Source organism: Eleginops maclovinus, chromosome 10 (assembly GCF_036324505.1).
Source record: "Eleginops maclovinus isolate JMC-PN-2008 ecotype Puerto Natales chromosome 10, JC_Emac_rtc_rv5, whole genome shotgun sequence".
Classification (NCBI taxonomy): domain Eukaryota; kingdom Metazoa; phylum Chordata; class Actinopteri; order Perciformes; family Eleginopidae; genus Eleginops; species Eleginops maclovinus.
The window spans coordinates 19,320,394-19,347,550 of NC_086358.1; the positions used below are offsets into that span (position 1 = coordinate 19,320,394).

At 41.9% G+C, this 27,157-nt stretch overlaps 1 protein-coding gene across 1 annotated transcript in view; it reads left to right on the forward strand.

Annotated features, from left to right (window-relative positions):
* ryr2a (ryanodine receptor 2a (cardiac)) overlaps nt 1-27,157 on the forward strand; it is a 169,182-nt gene that overhangs the window by 82,785 nt on the left and 59,240 nt on the right. Inside the window, exons 24-52 of the mRNA XM_063892944.1 lie at nt 96-179; nt 261-420; nt 801-948; nt 1,127-1,230; nt 1,391-1,495; nt 1,592-1,766; nt 2,071-2,279; nt 2,400-2,576; nt 2,797-2,942; nt 3,079-3,190; nt 3,539-3,699; nt 9,473-9,632; nt 10,141-10,227; nt 11,181-11,312; nt 14,667-14,761; nt 14,920-15,095; nt 18,014-18,648; nt 19,645-19,845; nt 20,993-21,098; nt 21,203-21,346; nt 21,447-21,574; nt 22,160-22,305; nt 22,867-22,981; nt 23,470-23,602; nt 24,790-24,893; nt 26,233-26,368; nt 26,502-26,688; nt 26,825-26,933; nt 27,018-27,138. Coding sequence (XP_063749014.1) covers nt 96-179; nt 261-420; nt 801-948; nt 1,127-1,230; nt 1,391-1,495; nt 1,592-1,766; nt 2,071-2,279; nt 2,400-2,576; nt 2,797-2,942; nt 3,079-3,190; nt 3,539-3,699; nt 9,473-9,632; nt 10,141-10,227; nt 11,181-11,312; nt 14,667-14,761; nt 14,920-15,095; nt 18,014-18,648; nt 19,645-19,845; nt 20,993-21,098; nt 21,203-21,346; nt 21,447-21,574; nt 22,160-22,305; nt 22,867-22,981; nt 23,470-23,602; nt 24,790-24,893; nt 26,233-26,368; nt 26,502-26,688; nt 26,825-26,933; nt 27,018-27,138 — 4,496 coding nt within the window. The remainder of the gene's footprint in view (nt 1-95; nt 180-260; nt 421-800; nt 949-1,126; nt 1,231-1,390; nt 1,496-1,591; nt 1,767-2,070; nt 2,280-2,399; nt 2,577-2,796; nt 2,943-3,078; nt 3,191-3,538; nt 3,700-9,472; nt 9,633-10,140; nt 10,228-11,180; nt 11,313-14,666; nt 14,762-14,919; nt 15,096-18,013; nt 18,649-19,644; nt 19,846-20,992; nt 21,099-21,202; nt 21,347-21,446; nt 21,575-22,159; nt 22,306-22,866; nt 22,982-23,469; nt 23,603-24,789; nt 24,894-26,232; nt 26,369-26,501; nt 26,689-26,824; nt 26,934-27,017; nt 27,139-27,157) is intronic.

Genomic DNA, 27,157 nt, shown 5'->3' on the forward strand with positions numbered 1-27,157 from the left:
AATAAGTCAAATGTTGATCAGCGACACCGTTCATCCCTGACAACACTTTATGCATGTTCTGTGCATTAATTATGTTTATTTGTGTATGTTTACAGGACTCTCCTGGCCTTGGGTTGCCATGTTGGCCTTGCAGATGAACACGCTGTAGAGAAAGTCAAGAGCATGAAGCTGTCACAGACGTAAGTCACCATGATACAAAAATAAGTAATTCAAATAGGTCAGAGGATGGGATTCCTGTTGATTCAAATCTATCTGTGCAGCTATGAGTTGTCCGGCGGTTATAAACCTGCTCCTCTGGACCTGAACCACATCAAACTGACCTCCACCCAGGAAGCCATGGTGGACAAACTGGCTGAGAACGCACACAACGTTTGGGCACGGGATCGCATCCGCCAGGGCTGGACCTACGGCATCCAACAGGTAAGAGACGGTTACACAATATGGTAAATACTGAGCATTGAGAGTGGACTTGCTGCTAAATTTTACAATTTTTACCACTTGAGAACTGACAAAACATTGCTAAAAACATCCCTTCAAATAACACATAAACACCTTGAGGAACACCAAAGAAAAAGTCAAGTTGTGGTTTCCCAGAATTGCACCGGTTAGCATAAAGTTGGCACGCCCGCGAGCAAACTCTCAGATGTTTGAAGGGTTTTGATGACTGTTGCCTATAAACTGCTCAGTCATGGTTCCAAGGGAGGGGCAAACACTGCTGTTTTACTGTTCCACCCTGAACTGCTTTCCTATAAAGTAAATGGTTGTTTACTTTTATTTTTCTGGCTTGGGACTCTTTCCAGGATGTGAAGAACCGTAGAAACCCCCGCCTGGTGCCCTACGTTCTGCTGGATGAGAGGACCAAGAAGTCCAACAAAGACAGTCTGAGGGAGGCCGTCAGGACTCTGCTGGGATATGGATACAACCTGGAAGCTCCAGACCAGGACCATGGTGAGACCCTTCATTGACTTATCTTTCAATTTCATTTTAGGAATCGTTTTTTTTCCGTGGGAATTGTATTACTCAGAAGAAGCACATTATGATAACCCATTATGGCTTTCATGATGATGATGTTCCCAGGATATTCCTCATCAGGTTTTCTTTCCCTCCCTGCATTCTTTTTATCCAGCGGCTCAGTCTGACCCCAGCAACATGTCTGTTGAGAGGTTCCGCATCTACAGAGCAGAAAAAACCTACTGTGTCAATACTGGGAAGTGGTACTTTGAGCTGGAGGTAAGAAGAAGCATGATAAGAGATATGAACTTTTAGGATATAACAACGTTTTGTCCTAACCTTAGAGTCTCCTCAACACTGTCCACACTGTAATCTATACACTAAAGCAACCTTTTACTTGTCCTGAAATGATTATACCCGTTTCCTGCTCCTCCTGCAGGTATTATCAGCAGGAGAGATGAGGGTGGGCTGGGCCAGTCCAGGATGCCTCCCGGACCAGGAGCTGGGATCTGATGACCAGGCCTTTGTATTTGATGGCTTTAAGGTAACTGGAGTTTTCTTGGCACTAGAGTGAATCCATTTCCTATTTTAAAATATTGTCGAATATTAGGTATTATGGGGAATGTTTTTTCCCTCTTAGGTCCAGCGCTGGCATCAGGGTAATGAGCACTTCGGGCGCGCCTGGCAGACGGGGGATGTGGTGGGCTGCATGGTGGATCTGAACGAACACACCATGATGTTCACACTCAATGGAGAAGTGCTGCTGGATGACTCCGGATCAGAGCTGGCCTTCAAGGACTTTGAAGTTGGTGACGGTCAGTGCTGCGTTATAGACAATAGTCGCACACAAATCTGACAATTTAATACCTTGTAGCTTTGACTCACAAATAGGATCAACATCAAACTGTTGAGCAGTTTAAATCTGGCTCTTCTGTTATTGTTGTTAACCCTTCGAAACAAGAGCCATGTCACACTTCACTGAAAGAAAACCAACAGAAAATGTCGCTTTAATTTTATATTTAGTTGCAAATGGTTCTTTAAAAGGTTTCTTCATGGATAGCCTTTGATAGTTATGCACAAAAAGCTTCACGTAAGTGTTTAACATCTGTTTATCGGCAGGTTTTATCCCAGTGTGCAGTCTGGGTGTGTGTCAGGTGGGAAGAATGAACTTCGGTAAAGACGTCAGCACTCTGAAGTACTTCACCATCTGCGGCCTGCAGGAGGGCTACGAGCCGTTTGCCGTCAACATGAACCGGGACGTCACCATGTGGCTCAGCAAGAGGTTGCCTCAGTTTGTACCTGTCCCCCCCAACCACCAACACATAGAGGTGAGGGAGGGGGACACACCTGCAGGACACACTCTGATCTAAATAGCTAGCATCTGGTCAAATCTGATTGAAGTTTTTGGTAGAACTTTAAGGGTCATTCGATGTTTCCTTCTCTTTCAGGTGACAAGGATAGATGGGACAGGGGAGTCATGTCCTTGCCTAAAGGTCACTCAGAGGTCATTTGGCTCACAGAACAGTTACACAGACATCACCTTGTACAGATTGAGCATGCCCATAGAGTGTGCAGAATCCTTTTCCAGATCCTCAGCTAACGACAGCCTCTTCTCACCAAAGAAGGTAACAGGACCTAAAACACACTGATATGTGCTTGTGCATACACAGACATATGAACATTGATTGACAGATACTTTGTCAGTAACACACACTCATATGCAATGTCAAGGAGCAGTTTTTTATTCAGCTGCTTAAAGTTATCTTACATTTCTTTATTGAAGAGCTAACAGTAGGGTTGGGTAAACGATGGAAAATATGTGTGGTGTGTTCACTGTCTCTGCAGGATCTGGAAGACTTTGAAACTGTGTCAGACTTTGAGGTCCTGATGAAGTCTTCGAATGGCCATAATGGACCCAATGGACCTGAGAGAGACGAATTCAACAACCACAAAGATTACACCCAGGAGAAGCCCTCCAAGCTCAAGCAACGGTAAACTCTCACACCTAAAACACCTTAAATATATCCAACTTTAGAAACCTTGTAATGTATATTTTTGGCAATCATTTTAATTTTTAATCACTACTTTTTAACTGTATGAACCTAAAATCAACATCTGATCTAGCAGGTTCATGTTGAAGAAGAACAAGCCAGAGAGCTGTCCATCCTCTGCCCGTCTGTTGGAGGAGGTGATGGCTGAGGACAGGGACGAATATGAATTCCTCATGCACGCCTCTACTGTAAGATAATACACGTACAAAACATTTACATGCAATAAACCTTTTAATGATCCCCAACTTTAAGAGATCAAGTAAAGATACAGAAGGTGGTTTTGAAATCACGAATGGATTTTTCACGAATCAAAAACAATATCAGTTCAGTCATTGCATTTGTTATATAATATTATCTGGCTTTTTAACTCTCTTCTTAAATATGTTAACTCTTGCAGTTTTCACCAAAGTGTTTTTGAGTACGATAACTGATTGTGTGTTTTAGAAGATGCCTCTTATGTAGCTCTTAGAGAAAGTGACTGTGATCAAAAGAAGTGCAATTAAACTAGACTGAGTTGCACCTGTCTGTCTGTGCAGCACTACTACTCAGTGCGGATCTTCCCCGGTCAGGAGCCCTGCAGTGTCTGGGTGGGCTGGGTCACCTCTGACTTCCATCAGTACGACCCGGGCTTTGAGCTGCACAAAGTCCGAACTGTCACTGTTACCCTGGGAGATGAAAAGGGCAAAGTTCATGAGAGGTTAGTCAAGTTGCACCCTACCCATAACCTAGAGTACATTTGTATTCCTCAGTATAGAGTAGCTGTTCCATGGTGTGTTCCTCAGTATAGAGTAACTGTTCCATGGTTTGTTCCTCAGTATAGAGTAGCTGTTCCATGGTGTGTTCCTCAGTATAGAGTAGCTGTTCCATGGTGTGTTCCTCAGTATAGAGTAACTGTTCCATGGTGTGTTCCTCAGTATAGAGTAGCTGTTCCATGGTGTGTTCCTCAGTATAGAGTAGCTGTTCCATGATTTGTTCCTCAGTATAGAGTAACTGTTCCATGGTGTGTTCCTCAGTATAGAGTAGCTGTTCCATGGTGTGTTCCTCAGTATAGAGTAGCTGTTCCATGGTGTGTTTCCTCAGTATAGAGTAGCTGTTCCATGGTTTGTTCCTCAGTATAGAGTAACTGTTCCATGATTTGTTCCTCAGTATAGAGTAACTGTTCCATGGTGTGTTCCTCAGTATAGAGTAGCTGTTCCATGGTGTGTTCCTCAGTATAGAGTAACTGTTCCATGGTGTGTTCCTCAGTATAGAGTAGCTGTTCCATGGTGTGTTCCTCAGTATAGAGTAACTGTTCCATGGTTTGTTCCTCAGTATAGAGTAGCTGTTCCATGGTTTGTTCCTCAGTATAGAGTAACTGTTCCATGGTGTGTTTCCTCAGTATAGAGTAGCTGTTCCATGGTTTGTTCCTCAGTATAGAGTAGCTGTTCCATGGTGTGTTTCCTCAGTATAGAGTAGCTGTTCCATGGTTTGTTCCTCAGTATAGAGTAGCTGTTCCATGGTTTGTTCCTCAGTATAGAGTAACTGTTCCATGGTGTGTTCCTCAGTATAGAGTAGCTGTTCCATGGTGTGTTCCTCAGTATAGAGTAGCTGTTACCATTGGTGTTTCCTTCAGTGAAGGTAATGTTCCATGGTGTGTTTCCTCAAGGTATAGAGTAGCTGTTCCATGGTTTGATCCTGCAGTTAGAGATAGGGCTTTTTCCATCCTAGTGCCTCTTTCCTCAAAGAAGAGTAACAGACCTAAAACCACTGTTTGCTTGTGCATACACAGACATATGAACATGATTGACAGGTTGTTTTCAGTACACACACGCTAGCAATGTTCAGCAGTGTTTTTATTCACTCGTTAAGTTATTTACATTTCTTTTTGAGCTAACATAGGTGGTAAACAATGAAATATGGTGTGTTCACTGTCTCTGCAATCTGGAAGACTTTGTAAACTCAGTTAGACTTTAGGTCCTGATGAAGTCTTCGAATGCCATATGACCCAATGGACTGAGAGAGACGAATTCCATGTCCCAAGATTACACTCAGGAGTAGCCCTCAGCTCAAGCACGGTTTAACTCTCCACCTAAAACACCTAAATATATCCAACTTTAGAAACTGTAATGTATATTTTGCATCATGTTATTTTAATCACTACTTATAACGTATGACTAATCAACATCTATTAGCGGTTCATGTTGAAGAAACAAGCCAGAGAGCTGTCCATCTCTGCCCTTTCTAGTTGGAGAGTGATGCTGAGGACCAGGAGATATGAATTCTCTCAGCCTACTGTAAGTAATACACTACAAAATGTTATCATGCATATAACTTTAATGATCCCAGTTTAAGATCTCAAGTAAAGATACAAGTGTTGAACCGAATGGATTTTTCTCAGATAAAAACATATCAGTTCGTCATTGCATTTGTAATAATATTATCATGGCTTTGTTACTCTTCTTAATAGTTAACTCTGATTTCCAAGGTTGTTTAGTAGATAACTGATTGTGTGTTTTTAGTAAGAGTACTTTATGTCCTTATGAAGTGCTGTTCAATCAGATTAATAGAGTTACTGTTCCATGTGTGGCATTACTCTCAGTGGAACTGTTCCATGGTGTTGCTTCCATCAGTAGACCTGTTTGCTGCAAGTCGTACGTCAGTATGGAGTAAGCGTTCACTAATGGTTGTCAAGTTCACCTCATATAGAGTAGCTGTACATTTGTTTCCTCAGTATAGAGTAACTGTTCCATGGTGTGTTCCTCAGTATAGAGTAACTGTTCCATGGTTTGTTCCTCAGTATAGAGTACTGTTCCATGGTTTGTTCCTCAGTATAGAGTAACTGTTCCATGGTTTGTTCCTCAGTATAGAGTACTGTTCCATGGTGTGTTCCTCAGTATAGAGTAGCTGTTCCATGGTGTGTTCCTCAGTATAGAGTAACTGTTCCATGGTTTGTTCCTCAGTATAGAGTAGCTGTTCCATGGTTTGTTCCTCAGTATAGAGTAACTGTTCCATGGTGTGTTCCTCAGTATAGAGTAGCTGTTCCATGGTTTGTTCCTCAGTATAGAGTAGCTGTTCCATGGTTTGTTCCTCAGTATAGAGTAGCTGTTCCATGGTTTGTTCCTCAGTATAGAGTAGCTGTTCCATGGTGTGTTCCTCAGTATAGAGTAGCTGTTCCATGGTTTGTTCCTCAGTATAGAGTAGCTGTTCCATGGTTTGTTCCTCAGTATAGAGTAGCTGTTCCATGGTTTGTTCCTCAGTATAGAGTAGCTGTTCCATGGTGTGTTCCTCAGTATAGAGTAGCTGTTCCATGGTTTGTTCCTCAGTATAGAGTAGCTGTTCCATGGTTTGTTCCTCAGTATAGAGTAGCTGTTCCATGGTGTGTTTCCTCAGTATAGAGTAACTGTTCCATGGTGTGTTCCTCAGTATAGAGTAGCTGTTCCATGGTGTGTTCCTCAGTATAGAGTAGCTGTTCCATGGTTTGTTCCTCAGTATAGAGTAGCTGTTCCATGGTTTGTTTCTCAGTATAGAGTAGCTGTTCCATGGTGTGTTCCTCAGTATAGAGTAGCTGTTCCATGGTGTGTTCCTCAGTATAGAGTAGCTGTTCCATGGTGTGTTCCTCAGTATAGAGTAGCTGTTCCATGGTGTGTTCCTCAGTATAGAGTAACTGTTCCATGGTGTGTTCCTCAGTATAGAGTAACTGTTCCATGGTTTGTTCCTCAGTATAGAGTAACTGTTCCATGGTTGTTTCTCAGTATAGAGTAGCTGTTCCATGGTTTGTTCCTCAGTATAGAGTAGCTGTTCCATGGTGTGTTCCTCAGTATAGAGTAGCTGTTCCATGGTGTGTTCCTCAGTATAGAGTAGCTGTTCCATGGTTTGTTCTCAGTATAGAGTAACTGTTCCATGGTTTGTTCCTCAGTATAGAGTAGCTGTTCCATGGTGTGTTCCTCAGTATAGAGTAGCTGTTCCATGGTGTGTTCCTCAGTATAGAGTAGCTGTTCCATGGTGTGTTCTCAGTATAGAGTAGCTGTTCCATGGTTTGTTCCTCAGTATAGAGTAGCTGTTCCATGGTGTGTTCCTCAGTATAGAGTAGCTGTTCCATGGTTTGTTCCTCAGTATAGAGTAGCTGTTCCATGGTTTGTTTCTCAGTATAGAGTAGCTGTTCCATGGTTTGTTCCTCAGTATAGAGTAACTGTTCCATGGTGTGTTCCTCAGTATAGAGTAGCTGTTCCATGGTTTGTTTCTCAGTATAGAGTAGCTGTTCCATGGTTTGTTCCTCAGTATAGAGTAACTGTTCCATGGTGTGTTTCTCAGTATAGAGTAACTGTTCCATGTTGTGTTCCTCAGTATAGAGTAGCTGTTCCATGGTTTGTTCCTCAGTATAGAGTAGCTGTTCCATGGTGTGTTCCTCAGTATAGAGTAGCTGTTCCATGGTTTGTTCCTCAGTATAGAGTAACTGTTCCATGGTTTGTTTCTCAGTATAGAGTAACTGTTCCATGGTGTGTTCCTCAGTATAGAGTAGCTGTTCCATGGTGTGTTCCTCAGTATAGAGTAGCTGTTCCATGGTGTGTTCCTCAGTATAGAGTAACTGTTCCATGGTGTGTTCCTCAGTATAGAGTAACTGTTCCATGGTTTGTTCCTCAGTATAGAGTAACTGTTCCATGGTTTGTTCCTCAGTATAGAGTAGCTGTTCCATGGTGTGTTCCTCAGTATAGAGTAGCTGTTCCATGGTGTGTTCCTCAGTATAGAGTAGCTGTTCCATGGTGTGTTTCCTCAGTATAGAGTAACTGTTCCATGGTGTGTTCCTCAGTATAGAGTAACTGTTCCATGGTTTGTTCCTCAGTATAGAGTAACTGTTCCATGGTTTGTTTCTCAGTATAGAGTAGCTGTTCCATGGTTTGTTCCTCAGTATAGAGTAGCTGTTCCATGGTGTGTTCCTCAGTATAGAGTAGCTGTTCCATGGTGTGTTCCTCAGTATAGAGTAGCTGTTCCATGGTTTGTTCCTCAGTATAGAGTAGCTGTTCCATGGTTTGTTCCTCAGTATAGAGTAGCTGTTCCATGGTTTGTTCCTCAGTATAGAGTAGCTGTTCCATGGTTTGTTCCTCAGTATAGAGTAACTGTTCCATGGTTTGTTCCTCAGTATAGAGTAGCTGTTCCATGGTTTGTTCCTCAGTATAGAGTAGCTGTTCCATGGTGTGTTCCTCAGTATAGAGTAGCTGTTCCATGGTTTGTTCCTCAGTATAGAGTAGCTGTTCCATGGTGTGTTCCTCAGTATAGAGTAGCTGTTCCATGGTTTGTTCCTCAGTATAGAGTAACTGTTCCATGGTTTGTTTCTCAGTATAGAGTAACTGTTCCATGGTTTGTTCCTCAGTATAGAGTAACTGTTCCATGGTTTGTTCCTCAGTATAGAGTAACTGTTCCATGGTTTGTTCTCAGTATAGAGTAGCTGTTCCATGGTGTGTTCCTCAGTATAGAGTAGCTGTTCCTTGGTGCGTTCCTCAGTATAGAGTAGCTGTTCCATGGTGTGTTCCTCAGTATAAAGTAGCTGTTCCATGGTTTGTTCCTCAGTATAGAGTAACTGTTCCATGGTGTGTTCCTCAGTATAGAGTAACTGTTTCATGGTTTGTTCCTCAGTATAGAGTAGCTGTTCCATGGTTTGTTCCTCAGTATAGAGTAGCTGTTCCATGGTTTGTTCCTCAGTATAGAGTAGCTGTTCCATGGTGTGTTCCTCAGTATAGAGTAGCTGTTCCATGGTGTGTTCCTCAGTATAGAGTAACTGTTCATGGTGTGTTCCTCAGTATAGAGTAACTGTTTCATGGTGTGTTCCTCAGTATAGAGTAGCTGTTCCATGGTGCGTTCCTCAGTATAGAGTAGCTGTTTCATGGTGTGTTTCCTCAGTATAGAGTAGCTGTTCCATGGTTTGTTCCTCAGTATAGAGTAGCTGTTCCATGGTGTGTTCCTCAGTATAGAGTAGCTGTTCCATGGTGTGTTCCTCAGTATAGAGTAGCTGTTCCATGGTGTGTTCCTCAGTATAGAGTAACTGTTCCATGGTGTGTTCCTCAGTATAGAGTAACTGTTCCATGGTGTGTTCCTCAGTATAGAGTAACTGTTTCATGGTTTGTTCCTCAGTATAGAGTAGCTGTTCCATGGTGTGTTCCTCAGTATAAAGTAGCTGTTCCATGGTGTGTTCCTCAGTATAGAGTAACTGTTTCATGGTGTGTTCCTCAGTATAAAGGAGCTGTTCCATGGTGTGTTCCTCAGTATAAAGTAGCTGTTCCATGGTTTGTTCCTCAGTATAGAGTAACTGTTTCATGGTTTGTTCCTCAGTATAGAGTAGCTGTTCCATGGTGTGTTGCTCAGTATAGAGTAACTGTTTCATGGTGTGTTCCTCAGTATAAAGTAACTGTTCCATGGTGTGTTCCTCTGTATAAAGTAACTGTTCCATGGTTTGTTCCTCAGTATAGAGTAACTGTTCCATGGTGTGTTTTCTTCAGTATCAAGCGCAGTAACTGTTACATGGTGTGGGCTGGAGAGAGCAGCAGTCCTGGTCAGGGGAGGAACAACAACGGCTTAGAGATCGGCTGTCTGGTAGACACAACAAACGGATTGCTGACATTTACAGCCAACGGCAAAGACCTCAGCACATACTATCAGGTAAAAATGTACTTAGGTTTATGGTCCTGTTCTAGATACTTTTATTAAGCCTCCTTCCTTCTTGCCTCCTTCTGTTAATCCTTATCTCTTTTGTTAGCTTCAAATGTCATTTCCTATCACAAGAGAAGTCTGGCACAAACTATATTAAAAACCACACTCCCCCTTACCAGACTTGTACCTATTAACTATTTAATTGCTAATTAGCTTAACAGTTTCAGCTCATCGAACATATTCAATAACATTTAAACCGTTTGATAGGTTTTCTTTCCTCAATCTTCAACAGTACTGCTACAACAAAACTGTTACTGCTACACAATATCTGCTCCCGGAGTGTTAATTACAGTCTCCATAGAAAATGTTGTCTTTTTGCCAATAATGATGTACATGGACCGTCCCACTCAGAGGCATTACATTAGATTTATAATTATTTTAACTTGGTTTGTGGACTGCAAAACAGGAATGGATAATTGTGCTTTCAGTTTGATGTAACCCGCTTCCTCATTCACAGGTGGAGCCCAGTACTAAGCTGTTCCCAGCAGTCTTTGCCAAGGCCACCAGCCCCAATGTCTTCCAGTTTGAACTGGGCCGTATTAAGGTGAGAATGACACACACACACACACACACACACACACGCACACACACACACACACACACACACACACACACACACACACACACGCACACACACACACACACACACACACACACACACACACACACACACACACACACACACACACACACACACACACAGCTTCAATGTCAAAGAAAATTATGATAACATATTAATCTCAGTGACAACTTGCTGCTTCATCATAAAAGCCCTGTAGTGGGACAGGTGGAGAGATTTAAAGGATTTGTGGAAAAATAAATAAAATAATGACTTCTTATTTAATCCCAATATTACAAATCCTGTTACTATCCTTTTGGTTTGAAAGAGAAAATACTGAACATTTTTTAAACACTTCTTTCACTCATAACCACACCATACAATGTCACAGGTCAGTTCTGTTAAGGATTACATTATGTTTTATATATTACCGGATTAAGATAAGATAAGATGTACCTTTATTAATACCCTTGGGGAAATTCAAGTGTTTATGTGCAGCAACAGAGAAGAGGAAAAACAGTACAGGTTCACACAGGGTATTAAACACAAATTGAAATTAAAAATTTGAAATTCTAAAAAAATCAAAAAAAAATCTATAAACTGATAAGTAACGAAGTGTTGTTAAAAATATACCCATGTATGTGTGCAGAAAGAGAGTGCAGCTCAAACTTACTGTGCAAAAGTGCAAGAGTGCAGGCTTGATGTGCAATCTGGGTTATTGTCAGTAAGTCACATGGTTAACCCCTTGTTGTGCAGCCTGATGGCTACAGGTACAAAGGAGTTTCCCAGGCGCTTAGTGCTGTGCCGAAGTGGTTAATCAGATTAATGAGACTTCATATGAAAATCATAAAAAGTTGTAGGGTGAATTGTAAGATGTCCACGTTAAACTCCTTTCATTGTGTGATCTTTATGAGTGTATCCTGTCTATTTCCTGTCAGAATGTGATGCCTCTGTCAGCTGGTCTGTTTAAGAGTGAGAGGAAGAATCCCGTTCCTCAGTGTCCTCCACGGCTGCATGTCCAGTTTCTCACTCCTGTGTTATGGAGTCGAGTACCCAACCACTTCCTCAAGGTACAGTAACAATCCTACCAATTTATAGTAACTCAAAAAAATGTAGACACATAGCTTTTGTCAGAATGTGTAATCCCCCAATTGTGCAATGTGTAGAACAAGATATGTAAAGGGTGACAGCTCTGAACGGAAACAATTTGGACAGCTTCCAACTTACATTCATCTTACTTTGTAGCATGACACCCCTGTAGAAGTGTTTCTGGAACTGTGAATGAGAATCAATAATACTTTATTCATCCCACAGCAGGGGGACGAAAGGCGAATACATTGAGCAGACTAAAATATTAAATCAGAAACACATGTTAATCAAATAAAGATCAAATAAGTAAATATCCAAGGTATAACAATAAGTAACAGCTTTATAAGTGTTCGTGAACAAGTGTTGAACTAGCAGTCAGTATTAATATTATTCAATTGTGAAAGTAGATATACCTTATGGCGGGACTTATCTTCATACATATATTACTGTGATTTGATTGTAATACATGTTTAAAAAATGATGATGAAATGACAACATACTGTTATTAAAACCATTAATTAATGCTTTGACAAGTGTGCTTACAAGAAGGCAGAACACTTTTGCACTACAATGCTTGTTTTCTGGCTAGGCTAAGCTACCTTTTTAGTTGCTCCGTCAACACTCACAGCAACGTCATACAGACATAAGCAGCGACTGTATTCGTCATGCCGTAGAGAGTCTGTGGTTTGCACATTTATTTGTACATTTATAACCTTTCTCTGTGAACAGATTTGAGGAGTTGTTAGCTCTGTGCGCTAACAGCAAACAGCTGCTGTTTGGTTTTCTGATTCAACTTCAATGACGACAGGCACGAATTTGTGTTTAGCCGCGTGTTTGCATTGAATTTACATGTAATTACAACGAGCGAAAAAAATTGCTTCAGGTGTGAATGGACCTTGATGGTGCAGTCACACCTGATGCGATACGGGGACCAGTGGCGTAGCTAGGCCTATTTGAAGTTGGCTTCAGCTTCAGCCCACCTAAAATGTTTTATAGCCCACCCAAATTAAAATGTTGGAAAAAAAGGGCATTCAGGTCTCATGCTCCTTTTTTTTAAACAATGAAAAATGAATATATTTCACTTAATTGTCATCGGTTATAGTATTTTTTATTCTTTGATTGATTGATATATTTTTCATATTAGTGTTGAGAGTTGTGCCCCTGTCATTGGGCCCCTGGGCCTGTGAGGACGAAAAGAAAAGCCCCCCAACCACCCGAGCCCCACCCCAAGCAGCACCACACTAACTTCACCCTCAAGCGCAATTCAGCAGCGATAAAGGTTGTGCTAAAAGTACAGTCTAATTGTATTCACGTGTCTCTTGAGGATTTACAAGTCAAAGAACACACATATGCACATAAGTCAAAAATAAGCAGGTGCATAGACCTTACATAACCTTTCATAAGCAAATAACTCAATCTGGACTTTACGAACAAATAGCCTTGCTATGAACACATTACAGGCTCTCATATTCACAACACAGGATTTCTGACAATAGCCTAGAGATTATTTTGGCTTCAAACTGCGTAATGAAGGGGGGACACATAGCCTAGGCTACCTTCAATAAATTACTCACACAAACAGATCAGAACACACGACACACAAACACGTTTCAGAAGCAGGCTATAAAATGTTACGATTAAAATGATCGTTTAAACATAGGCTATGCCATAAACTGTCCTTAGGCCTACACTACAGGAACACATCATCATATTGCAGCATGCCTGGACATAAAAATTGATTCGACTCTATCCAAAACACGGACAACGATATGATCAACAGTAGACTCAATCAAAATGCATTAGACAATTTATAATGATATCCATCAGTTCAGCAATATAAGCTCAGGCTAGCGCATGACTTTATGTCAGCCAAGAAATCGCGAAATCCCATTAGCCTACCTCATAGCCTAATTAAATACACGCCGCTCCATCTTACATTGACTTAACTGTTAGTATTGTAACCATCCCTGTCCACACTGCCTGTGCACAGTTTTCTAACTAGCGCCCTCTATTGACACATCCTGCTATGCCATAGTAATAATCATCATAATAATAATAATAATAATAATTATATTTATAAATTATTTATAACTTATTATTATTATAAAAACTATACTAATTATAATAATAACAATAAGTATGAAGAATAGAATAAGATAAGTGTCACTTGATATCTGAGTTGAATAACAACAACCCATGGTCCCATAGGACCCATAGGGCATAGGGGCCCTACATCAGGGGCCCATACAGCTGCCTGTATGATCGCGCTGCATTGTCGGAAACAGCAGCTAACTATAAAGACATATGACATATAATGCATGCTATTTGATTGGCCCCTTTCAGATACCAAGAATAACTAACATAACACGTGTTTCAGAGCCCTTTATGGCAGTGGTTCCCAACCTGGGGGACGGCCCCACCCAGGGGGGCGCGGAGCTCTTGCAGGGGGGGCACAGCAAGGCAAATGGATGAGGCAAAAACAAATATGGACAAGAAATAACAAATTTATCATGAAAATTGCACATCTGTGGCCTGTTTATTACACACAATGAGCTACATTTGCATATGCAATGGACCCAAAAAACCTTCTACATCACACAGATCACATCACTCACAAGAAAACTGCTTGAAATCATGCATCAACATCAAGGTTGAGGGGGAGTGGGGGGGGCTCGACAATATTCTAACCTTCAAAAGGGGGGCCCAACTTGCAAAAGGTTGGGAACCCCTGCTTTATGGTAAATCCTACCCCATTCTAACTGATTTAAGGGCCCTTTTCCGATATTAGGAATGAATAACATTCATAAGCTGTGGTTCGGGGGGGGGCTTTAACGTATGAGGGATAAATTAATTACACAACCCGTGGCATATGATTGAGGGGCCCTATTGAGATATATTACATAATATAACCAAAGTTATATGGCTTCAGGGCCCCATTAATTTTATTATGTTGTAGAGACAATATTGAAATGGTAGCGCGGAGGCTTAGGCTTCAGGGGCCCCCTGGCCCTTGGGCCCCTCAAAAAGTTTTAGTGTTCGCATTAGCATATACACAGCTCCACCTCACCTCTGGGCTAAGCCCACCCCAACTTGAAAACCTACTACGCCCCTGATGGGAACTTTCCCTGGTTATGAACAGGATAATTGATTGGCTCACAGATATTTTCAAACGGGCTGTGCAAGTCCTAGTGATGCCGGTCTTGTCTGAAAGCTGAATGTAAGTTATGCGGATCGCTCATATAAGCTGCTGGGTTAGTTTTGTGGCTGTTCCACAATGTGCTGTGGATGGAAGCATGCAGTGCCACACCGGGTAAACAACAACACTTCTCTTCCAGGTGTCAGCATCCAGAGTGAACGACAGACACGGCTGGCTGGTCCAGTGTAGCAAACCTATGCAGTTCATGTCCCTCCATATACCTGAGGAGAACAAGTAGAGTACCAAACACACACACACACACACACACACACACACACACACACACACACACACACACACACACACACACACACACACACACACACACACACACACACACACACACATTCATTCTCTTTCCGTCTCATTTGTCATGCACTCTCTCTGTCCAGGTCGGTGGATATCCTGGAGCTGTCCGAGCAGAGGGATCTATTAAAGTTTCACTACCATACCCTCAGACTATACTCGGCCATCTGTGCTCTGGGAAACAACAGGGTGGCTCATGCCCTCTGCTCCCATGTAGACGAGGCACAGCTCCTGCAGGCTATAGAGAATAAGTACATGCCAGGTAAAACACACAGCCACTGAAAGAATAACTGCATGCAAGGTTTTAAAGCCCTGAGAAATGGGATTTGGCCCCTACTCCCGAAGAGCACATGCACTGTGCGGCATACTGATACAATCTCTAGAAAACAGAAGCAGTGATTTGTTCCATTTGGTTGAGAAGCTGCAGGACATTTTCCCCCAATTTGGACAATACCTGTTTGCGTATAAGTGTCTGTCCACTGGGGAAGCAGCATGGGATTGATCGGAGGGGGCATCTTGTGGAGGTCAGTGTTGACATTGCTCCTACACTGTACAGCCTGACTACACATCCAGGAGCTCCTCGAGCAGAGGCATGACTGGGGAGTAGAGGTCCATCATATTCACCCAGTTCATTTAAGCCTTTTGTTCCTGATAAATAACCTTTGTCCCTCTCACCTTCTCTCCAGTATCTTTTGTGGCATTGACGCACAGTTGAAATAAATAATTATAAAATGATGCAGCCTCGATCTGCTTCTGACTCTTTAACTGGGGTAGGGGCCAAAGACATTGTGAATGAAAAGGGAAATGTATAAATATTTAGTCGTACCCGGTCATTGCAACCTGTAAGGCTGTCGGGCAGTAGCTCTAGAAATGGGGTTCATCCTGGTAAATAACATCCCATAAGAACTTGCACGCAGTGACACGTTGAACTCCCAGAGCCCTCAGCCCTGCTAACAAACTAATGATGATCAAAAAACTTGGTAGGCTCACCTGAACAGGTACGCTGGAGAGTATAATGGTAGAGCGTCACTGCATTAGAAGAGAAGAACAGCTCTCCTTATGTGGACACTGCTCCGAAAGTTACTCAGCAAAGGGGCGGGGCGGGGCTCGTCCCCTAGCACGGTTCAAGCTGTCTGACTCAGACTGACATGGTGTCTTCAGTAGTGGACAGTGTAGCTCACTGATGTGGTTTTTGAAATATCTTTTATCAGGATTTGATGTAAATACACTGCCTGGCCAAAAAAAAGGTTACACTCTAATATTCATTGGACCGCCTTCAGCTTTGATTACGGCATGCATTCGCTGTGGCATCGTTTCCACAAGCTTCTGCAACGTCACAACATTTATTTCTGTCCAGAGTTGCATACATGTTCTTCTGATCTTGTATTGATGACGGGAGATTTGGACCACTGCGCAAAGTCTTCTCCAGCACATCCCAAAGGTTCTCAATCAGGTTCAGGTCTGGACTCTGTGGTGGCCAATCCATGTGTGAAAATGATGTCTCATGCTACCTGAACCACTCTTTCACAATTTGAGCCCAATGGATCCTGGCATTGCTATCTTGGAACATGCCCGTGCCATCAGGGAATAAAAATCCATTGATGGAATAACCTGGTCCTTCAGTATATTCAGGTAGTCAGCTGACCTCATTCTTTGGGCCCATAACGTTGCTGAACCTAGACCAGACCGACTGCAGCAACCCCAGATCATAGCACTGCCCCCACAGGCTTGTACAGTAGGCACTATGCATGATGGGGGCATCACTTCAGGTGCCTCTCTTCTTACCCTGATGTGCCCATCACTCTGGAACAGGGTGAATCTGGACTCATCAGACCACATGACCTTCTTCCATTGCTCCAGAGTCCAATTTTTATGCTCCCTAGCAAATTCAAGCCGTATTTTCCGATTAGCCTCAAGTGGTTTTCTTACGGCTACACAGCTGTTAAGTCCCAATCCCTTGAGTTCCCTTTGCACTGTGCGTGTGGAAATGCTCTTACTATTAAACATAGCCGTGTTCTACTGTTGTTTTTCTACCATTGTATTTCACCAAACGTTTAAGTGATCGCCGATCATGATCATTCAAGATTTTTTTACGACCACATTCCTTCCTGGAAGATGATGTTCCCCACTGTCCTTCCAGTTTTTAATAATGCGTTGGACAGTTCTTAACCCGGTTTCAGTAGTTTCAGCAATCTCTTCAGATGTTCCTCTGCTTGATGCATGCCAATAATTTGACCCTTCTGAAACAGATTAACATCTTTCCAACGACCGCAGGATATGTCTTTCGACCTGACTGTTTAACAAATGAGAAGCTACTCACTGCATCAGTTAGGGTTCAATAACTTGTTGCCAGCTGAAACATAATCACCCATGCAGTAATTATCCAATGGGAGGCTCTTACCTATTTGCTTAGTTAAATCCAGGTGGTGACCTTTTTTTTGGCTTTGTTAATGTTATTTATGACAAGAAGAAAATATAAATAAACAATCAAATGTTAGATTCTCATTCTGGCACTCAAATGAAGTGGCTTGAATACACGTCTCTCAGTAGCAACCTTGGGTGTGACTTTGGCCTCTTTAAATAACAAATACAGTACCATGTTAAGAAATGTCTGTGGGTACATCCCATGTCTCTTATCTTGCATCCCTGCATCCCTCACTTGTGTCTTTTCCTTGCGCATTTGTCCTGAATACATTTAATGAAATAAGAACTTTTTTTCAAAGAAAGATAAAAGCCATTCTTAAAAATGTAAAACGAAAAAGCTGTTCCTGCGGGCAGATATTAAATCAGCCCCTTTAATTTTATTGTATTCATATTAAAAATGAATTGGAGATTATGGTCCAATCAGTGACGGAAACACAGTAAGGGGGCGGGGCTGAGGCTTTCACTGGAGGATGGTCTGGTTGTTCCTCGATTATTGTTCCTCCGTTATCACTCCTCGATCCTCGCTCCTTGCTCCTCCGGCACAAATAAGGGCCATGGGACGCTCCTTAAGATGGCGCACAAAAATCAACTTCCGGTGAGACCGAGGTCGAGGAAATGACAAATAAGAGAAGTGAGATCTACCTTATGTACACCTGTATAGAGAATACATAATAGATACATTTAGATTATATATAATTGTTTTAGGGATTCACGTTTTTAGTTGAATGTGATGATGATTCTGTTGCTCACTCCCAGGTTTGCTCCGTGCGGGTTACTACGACCTCCTCATCGACATCCACCTAAGCAGCTACACCACGGCACGCCTCATGATGAACAACGAGTACATTGTTCCAATGACAGACGAAACCAAGAGCATCACCCTGTTCCCAGACGAGAAGAAGAAACACGGCCTGCCAGGCATTGGCCTCAGCACCTCCCTGAGACCCAGAATGCACTTCTCCTCCCCGAGCTTTGTCTGTGGGACCGGTCCATCTCATTGTAACTACGGCAACACCGGATCAGGAGACTGTTTCCAGTACAGCCCTGAATTCCCTTTGGACATATTAAAAATAAAAACTATTGAGATGCTAACGGAGGCCGTGCGGGAAGGAAGCATGCACGTACGGGATCCAGTCGGAGGCAGCACTGAGTTCCTCTTCGTCCCGCTCATCAAGCTCTTCTACACCCTGCTCATTATGGGGGTTTTTCAAAGTGAAGATCTGAAGAACATCCTCAGACTGATTGAACCTGCGGTGTTCTCTGAAAGACGGGAAGGGCAGGAGGACATGCAGCTGGAGGTGGTGAAGGGCGGGGAAGGAGAGGATGGAGGGAGGAGCATGCCAAAAGAAGGACTGCTACAGATGAAACTTCCAGAGCCTGTGAAACTCCAGGTGACTCTCTTCACCCTCTCACTTTGTAAAAGAGGTTTAATTTCATTACTATAACATGTTGCTGGTGTATTGACAGACATACACATCACATTGCAATATAAAGTAATGTCATGTTTAATGATAGGAAACACTACAGGAGCAACGAGAGGCAAGTGGGAAAAAAATGGATGACCCAAGTCCGATCAATAATATTTTCTATTCTGTGTTTATGATTTATGAAGAGGTGACAATAATTGTGCACAGATTTATTTCTCAGATTATGAATATTTATATTTAATAAAAAATGTGTTGAAACTATTTGGCTAAGTTAGAAAACCGTTTTTGTAAGGATTTTTATAAAAGCCCTAATGAGTATTACAACAGCACTTAAAATAATAATATATTGCTCTAATAAAATATCTTTTTTAAAAGCTGTTAAACATACCATGGATCTGTTTTTTCTTCATATGCCAGGAACAGTGTTACAATTTGATACAAATAAAATCAACAGACACCATGATCAAACTAAAAAAACATGTTGTAGGTGCATTCAGGAACTCGCCAACATGGCACAGAGCAAGCACACCAAAGAAATCCCTTAGCCACAAAGTGAAAATACTTTTAAAACAAACAAGAGCTTCATTCTGTTAGCCCAAACAAGAAACCAGATGAACAGTGCCTTTGTGTAGAACACTGACCCCAGAATAATGAGACTGGCTTTATGTGACACATACACCAAGACAATTCAGCATCCAAACAAATCACAAAGTAACACAGCTATAGCAACACACTATTGTCTCTTTTGCCTAACTTGGAATAAAAAAGCAAGTTGGAGATGATATGGTGAAATATAGTCTATGCTTTAAGTTCAAGTAGCATTTCAATATTCTCTTCCACCTTAAGCAATATCAAATCAAAAACATCTTCAAGGACTGCGATGGCCCCAAAGCGGGATGAAAAGACGTGTTCTGTATCGTACAAACGTATCACACCTTCTTTGTATTATGATGTGTGCAGATGTGCCATGTGCTGCAGTACCTGTGTGACTGCCAGGTGCGCCATCGTATCGAGGCGGTGGTGGCTTTCTCCGATGACTTTGTGGCCTGTCTCCAAGACAACCAGAGGTTCCGGTACAATGAGGTGATGCTGGCACTCAACATGTCTGCAGCCCTCACTGCCAAGAAGACCAAAGAGTTCAGATCTCCTCCACAGGAACAGGTAGGGAAAGCACCGAAGAAGAGAGAGTGTGGACAGAACAGCACAAAAGAGCAGCTTGTAAAGAGAATACTGGAGAATTATAGTTCAGTTATCATGATTAACCTGAGTGTGTTATTGAGGAACAGCAGAATGTTGAGCAAAATGAAAGCTGAGACACTTTGAGCAAATGGATTAAGATCAGGAATGTTTAATACCTTATTTAGCTGAATCCTCTTGAATGCATAATTCAGATAGAATGAAGTGGGATTGTATTGCACTATTTAAATTAACAAAAACCTGGAGAACATCCAGGTCTCTGCTCTTTTTAAATGGTTTGTAAATTAAACATTTTGAAGGAAATTTGGATCAACTGACTGGAAATAATAACGAATCAGGAGAACAGTATCTACAATTTTACAATCTGAAGGTTTGAATTGAAAAGTTTGGCCCTAAGAAAACAGGAGATGAACAGTACAAGTGAATAGAAATATAATAGTCACTAGCTCTCTTCAGGTCTCCTATCTGCCTGGTCTGACCTAGCAGTGACCTAAGACCTACTTAAATGATTTCTAATATGAAAGAAGTGTAATGTTTATGTATATCATTTTAGTACAATTTTAATACAATTTGGGGCGGCATTAGCTCACTCTGTAGGGACTTGGCTTGGGAGTGGTCGCCGGTTCAAGTTTGATCGGACCAAAAACAAACAATCCCCCACCTCTCCCTCTTCTCTCTGACACCTCTCCATAAAAAACATGCATGTGTTTGGTCATGTGTGTATTCGGACCTATTGTGTTTCGGTGGATTTCCCCTTTGTGATTAATAAAAGTTCTCCATCAAACTAAATCATTTGAGCGGTGGTAGACCAGCATCTCCTGTATTCTGCAATGTTGAATTACTGTCTATTGGCTTTAAAGAGAGCATGTATGGATATAGCGGCATCACTTCCTAGTTGAAAATGGCTCTCTGACTGCAAGGTAAAGCTGTGGAAATATTCTACATATAGCTTTGGTAGGTTTTTCTTCCAGGTGGCTAAATACACCCTTCTTCTGCCCCTGTCCGCAGCTGCTCAGGGGTCAGCTTGTGTGCTGGTACTCCTGTCTGCTTCTCACAACTGCTAAATGTTGTATACACATCTTTTCATCATATACCGCATGTGTTTCTGCAGATCAACATGCTCCTGAACTTTAAGGATGAGAAGCAGGAGTGTCCCTGTCCTGAATACATCAGAGAACAGCTGCTGGACTTTCATGAGGACCTGATGAGACACTGTGGTAAACTGTCAGCTTCACAAACCAAACCTTCAGATGCGCTGAATGTCCAGGGAGCCACAGAGATCAATAAGGATCCATGATAACTGATTCTTCCATCTTCTCAGGTAAAGAGTTGGATGACGAGACAGGGATAAACGCTGAGAGTGACTTCACCATCCGAGGTCGGCTCATGTCATTGGTGGAGAAAGTGGCCAACCTGAAGAAGAAGATGGCCAACCTGCCAGAGGAGAAAAAAGAAAGGAAACCCAGTGAGTCCACTACACAGACACACACACAGCAGCAGCAGAAGGAAAACAAATAATACTTTCTGATTATGGACCGACAAACAGCCCATAACTGTCTCTGCAGGTACATTACAGCAGCTGATTTCAGACACCATGGTCCGCTGGGCTCAGGAGTCAGTGATCGAGGATCCAGAGCTGGTCAGAGCCATGTTTGTCCTGCTGCACCGACAGTATGATGGCATCGGAGGACAGGTAGGTTTGTGCCAGTGGGGGTTCTTTTAAAGCTAAACCAGACCCTGGATTACTGTTAGATTAAAGTATGTCAGATGTGAGGCGACTTGGGGCTTACTGTTTAGGGTACATAACACGTATCTGCAAAGTCTATTGTCCTTTTATTTTCTTCTTTAGTAGTCTAATAAATACAAAATGTAAGAAAAACAACCTGTTTCATTAAAACAATCAAATACATCGAGTGCAATCTATTTGTTTTATATCAGTAATATTTGTATTTCATGCCAAAAAATGTATCACCTGTTGCCCCTTTTGTTATAATCAATGACTTGGTGTGGAAATACAGTTTCATTTGCAAGTAAACTCCAGTGGGATCAATATAAATGAATAAGATGTCATACAAACCAAATATTGCTTCCTTACCTTTTATACTGATAAAATAAGTTGGTGTCCTCAACAAGTGTGTAAAAAGTATTGCGTATCAATCAAAGATAATTAACTCTATTCAATGGTTGCTATTCTATACAGCAGTTCTAAGTTAATTAAAGGAAATGTGTTAACCTTATAAATTGTTTTAAATAAATGAGTGTGTCCTTATCTGTGCAGGTGCGGGCCCTGCCGAAGACCTACACCATCAACTCAGTATCGATCGAAGACACCATCAACCTGCTGGCAGCTCTGGGGCAGATCAGATCTCTGCTGAGTGTCCGTATGGGCCGAGAGGAGGAGAAACTGATGATCAGAGGGCTGGGGTGAGGACAGGCTGCTCCACACTCGCTGTGATGTTCATGGAAGTTCAATGTGAATGTGAAGATTTGATGGATTATTTGGTTCCCTTGTCTCAAAGTCTTGTTAAGAGTGTGATTTTTTTGGTGAGATGCCTGAAATAAGATCTGTGGTTAACACAAGCTGAAAAAAGTCACGTTTTCTTCAACATATTAAACTACGTCAGTAAACACCTGGTCAATTTCTAAAGACTCCCCATCTCATAAAAACAACGGTTGCTAACAATTGCCTAATGTGACGACTCAACAGAATCACGCAGAGCATTAGTCGCATTAAGCTTAGCTGTGGAGAAAAAACGTGTACGTATCATAAACGTGTGTTTGCTACAGATCAGATTTTCTTCAATAGACCAAAATGGAATGGAAAAATCGCACTGCTTTTCGTCTAGGGACCCCTTGTGATTCTGACCTCCACGTCAGCCTATGAAAATGCGTTATCACAGCATAATATTCAGATTATAAACCTGGTCAGAGCCCTCATGATGAAGAGCTTCACTGACCTCTTCACTTGCTCCTCTTCCTCTGCAGGGACATCATGAACAACAAGGTGTTCTACCAGCACCCTAACCTGATGAGAGCTCTGGGGATGCACGAGACCGTCATGGAGGTCATGGTCAACGTACTCAGCGGAGGAGACTCCAAGGTATGAAGTGTGTGTGTGTGCTGCAGAGCCAGACTACAGGTACAGCAGCTGGATCCACATGGCCACAGGAACCTGGACCAGGGACTTCCAAACACACATGGGCAGAGATTATATCTTTTGGCTTTCTGTAATTAATAAACTCTTAATCTGTTTCTGATTGAGCATTTAACATTTAAATAAATGCTCAAAATGATTACAAAACTTTATGGAGCTTATCAGAATCAGCTTGACTGCCAATTAGGTTCAAACATACAAGGGTTCAGCTTGGGTGTGTAATGGTATATAAACACAGCAAGAGGAATCATGTGGTTAAAAAGGAACAAATACAGAACTAAAACTATTTCTTATTCAAATAAATGTTAATGTGATAATCATGTTTTTTAAAGAAGTAGCATTGATCCGAAATGTGAAAAAGATACAGAGTAATGTGAAAGTCTTTCACTCTTGCAGTAGAAATTTGGTCTGACTCAAAGTCTGTGTTTTTGCAGGAAATCACCTTTCCTAAAATGGTGGCCAACTGCTGTCGTTTCCTCTGTTACTTCTGTCGCATCAGCCGGCAGAACCAGAAGGCCATGTTTGATCACCTCAGCTACCTGCTGGAGAACAGCAGCGTAGGCCTCGGTGAGTTTGTGCTGATGTGACATCATACTTTATCTGCTCACACTCATATACTCATAGTGTGCATCTAACCACCTGACGCACATGCAGACCATGTGTACCCGTTACCGCAGTAACACTGTCAAATAAATGCATGTTCAACTGAGCCAAATGTTTTCAGATTAACAATGTCTAATAAAACAGATTTGACTTAAGAATTCAGTATAGTATAGTTATATCTGTAGATTTTACAGATTACTATACACCAATCTGGAATATTTCAAATATAACACAAACATTATCAGTGATATACACACTCTACTCCTCCTTCTGATGTCTTCTGGGGTTCCTCTCAGTCTTTGTTCCTTTGATTTTAAAACACAAGATCACCAAGTGTTCATTTTCCTGTGCACAGAAATACACAGGCATACCGGTTTCACTTCCGCTTCTCCCAAAGCCATTTACTGCCTTCCAATTGACGGTCTCTTGCCTCCTTTTTCTGCTTCAACTCTTCTCACACAGAATGTATACACTGTATATATTTATAGAATTTTGGAGGGCACTATCAGAATTAAAAAATGTAATGTTGAAGAGTAAATTTGATGCACTAGATAGGGAATAGTGAGTGGTTTCAAACTCAGCCATCTCTATTACAACTGAGCAAGCTTCAGGCACTGATGTAGGTCATGACGTTCAGCGGACAGGTCCTGAAAGAATTACAGTAACTGGACCTTGACTTAATATTATTTCGCCAATTGATGAAATGTAGCCCATAATGTACCCTCTCTCTCAAAACATGCAACTATCTTACATAAACTTACTGGACTTCCTGAAAAAGGAAAAGGTGAATGCAGGATGTGACACATGCACAAGACATATTCAAAATATACTTGAAAGTGAGAATTCTCACTCCTTCCATACTGCGTTTCTCCCAGCTTGTTCATGTGTGTGCAAAGAGAAGCTGTGTGCTGTTTCCTGTTTTATGGACACTTTGTGAAACCTCATTTGTTTTTAAAGCTCATTAGCTCACAGAGAACATTAGCAGTGTGAATAGTGCTGTGTTTCCCACTGAGCTGCATACAGAGACACTCCTATATTGTTTTATTGCTAATAGACGCTTTATATTCTTAGTTGTATTTATATTATTGATACATTTTCCTTCACTTCCCTCCTGTGATCTCCCCTCTCCTTCTCTTATCTTACCTCCTCAGCCTCTCCTTCCATGCGGGGGTCCACTCCTCTGGATGTGGCTGCAGCCTCAGTCATGGATAATAATGAGCTGGCCCTGGCTTTGAGAGAGCCAGACCTGGAGAAGGTGAGGTTTACACACACTCACACAGGCATATACCTACACACAAAGGCTGGGTGTATTTCAGAAGACACTCCAGTGTTATTATCCTGACCAAAAATAAACCCGGCCATACCTTTTATCTTTAAAAAAAGTCCTGCCCCCTTGTGCCAGTCTTACGAGCTGGGTAAAGAGGATTTCTAGAGCTAACTGCAGCTTCGCCGCTTCTTTCAAAAATGAAGAAGAGACCCTGATTCTGCTGAAACCTCAATCATTATTCAGATATGCAGGGCATTATTGGCAAATCATACAAGGGCCTCCTCTCAATGAATCACAACTCAACTAGCTACACAAAGCAGTGCTGTGTAAAGGAAACACATTTAATTAAAACATGTTTATGGTTTATTGGGCCTTTTTGGAAAGAAGTGGACCATTTAATCTCAAATATTCTACACCTGAAATCTGACTGTCTTTTACATTTCTGTCCCTCGGTCATATCCATAAAGGCCTTAATAAAAGAGATAAATACCTTTTGAAGGTTTTAATGGCTGCAAGTAAAAACACTATTACAAAATGCTCCAGAGGAACCCTCCCTCTGTTGCCCTCATAATTACCATAATCAACTCTATTCGCACGATGGAAAAAATAACTTCCACTCTCCGACTCCAAAAGCAGAAGGGGAATACTGGGAAATATGGGATTGCTATAAACATCTGGGATCTTAACAATGTCTTTCTTTTCTTTGACCTGACCTTTGAACATCGTGAACTGTACTGTATTTTATTATTATTATTATTATTATTATTATTATTTATTTATTTAGTGTGTTTTTTTTGGGCAACCAGTGCCTTTAATCAAGTGACAGTGAAATGGGGGGACAGAGGGGATGAAATGTGGCAAATGGTCTCAGGCCTGATTCGAACCTGGGTCCTCTGCATGGGGACCTAACCGCAGTATAGCAGGCCAGCAGGCTGACTATATTATTATTCTGATTGGCACTGACTGTGTTTTGCTGTCCCAGTCCTCATATGCGAAGAAAAAAACCCGTCCCAGCCCAAATACAGAAGAAACAAATAATAGGGCTTTAGACAGATTCTCATGACTACTTTATACCCGTTTAAGATCAGATTTACAAAATAGATAAGGTCATATATTTTTTAATAGCAGCTTCAATAGCATTCCTCGTCATCTAACATAACATTGTGATGAGAAAAAACCATGTTTTTGAAGAGCACTGTCTGTAAATACACCACTAATCTGATAAAATAAAGAAATGACATTTCAGTTAAATACACAGACAGTTCATTTGCCCATCAAGGCCTCCGTAGAATTAGTGTGAGCTGTAAAACCTTGTGCTCCTGTGCAGGTGGTGCAGTATCTGGCCGGCTGTGGGCTGCAGAGCTGCTTGATGCTGGTGCGTAATGGATACCCTGACATCGGCTGGAACCCTGTGGAGGGGGAACGCTACCTGGACTTCCTCCGCTTCGCTGTCTTCTGTAATGGTGAGAATACGTTTCTACCCAGAAGTCCCTTTTCTTATCGAGGACCATATTAGCAGTCAAATGTACCTCTGTTTCCATGCATTTGTGTACTGTATGTATGTTGTCATGGACACCTCTCCTGTTCTGCTGCCAGGTGAAAGTGTGGAGGAGAATGCCAACGTTGTGGTGAGGCTTCTGATTCGCCGACCAGAATGTTTTGGTCCAGCCCTTCGAGGGGAAGGAGGTGATGGGTTGTTGGCAGCGATGGAGGAAGCCATCAAAATCTCTCAGGATCTCTCCAGAGACGGTCCCTCCCCTACATCTGAGAGCAGCAAGACACTGTGAGACAGCATGGCTTCATTTGCTCTGAAAGTCATCAAATCAGAGGATGACATTTTAGAAAAGAAACATACTGTATTACACTGTGTATTGTTATCTTTTCATGTTATTGTGTGTGTGTGTGTGTGTGTGTAGCAGTGACATGCTGGAGGAAGAGGAAGATGATACAATCCACATGGGGAATGCGATCATGACCTTCTATGCTGCTCTCATTGACCTGCTCGGCCGCTGTGCTCCGGAGATGCATGTGAGTGACAACACACACACAGACACAACCAAACACACACACAGACTCATGATGCTCACACTTATTTTAACCATTTTGTATCAGTTAATCCATGCTGGTAAAGGTGAAGCGATCCGTATTAGAGCCATCCTGAGGTCTCTGATTCCCATCGAGGACCTGGTGGGAGTCATCAGTATTCCATTTTCCATGCCCAACCTGGCTAAAGGTAAGCAAACCAAACCCAG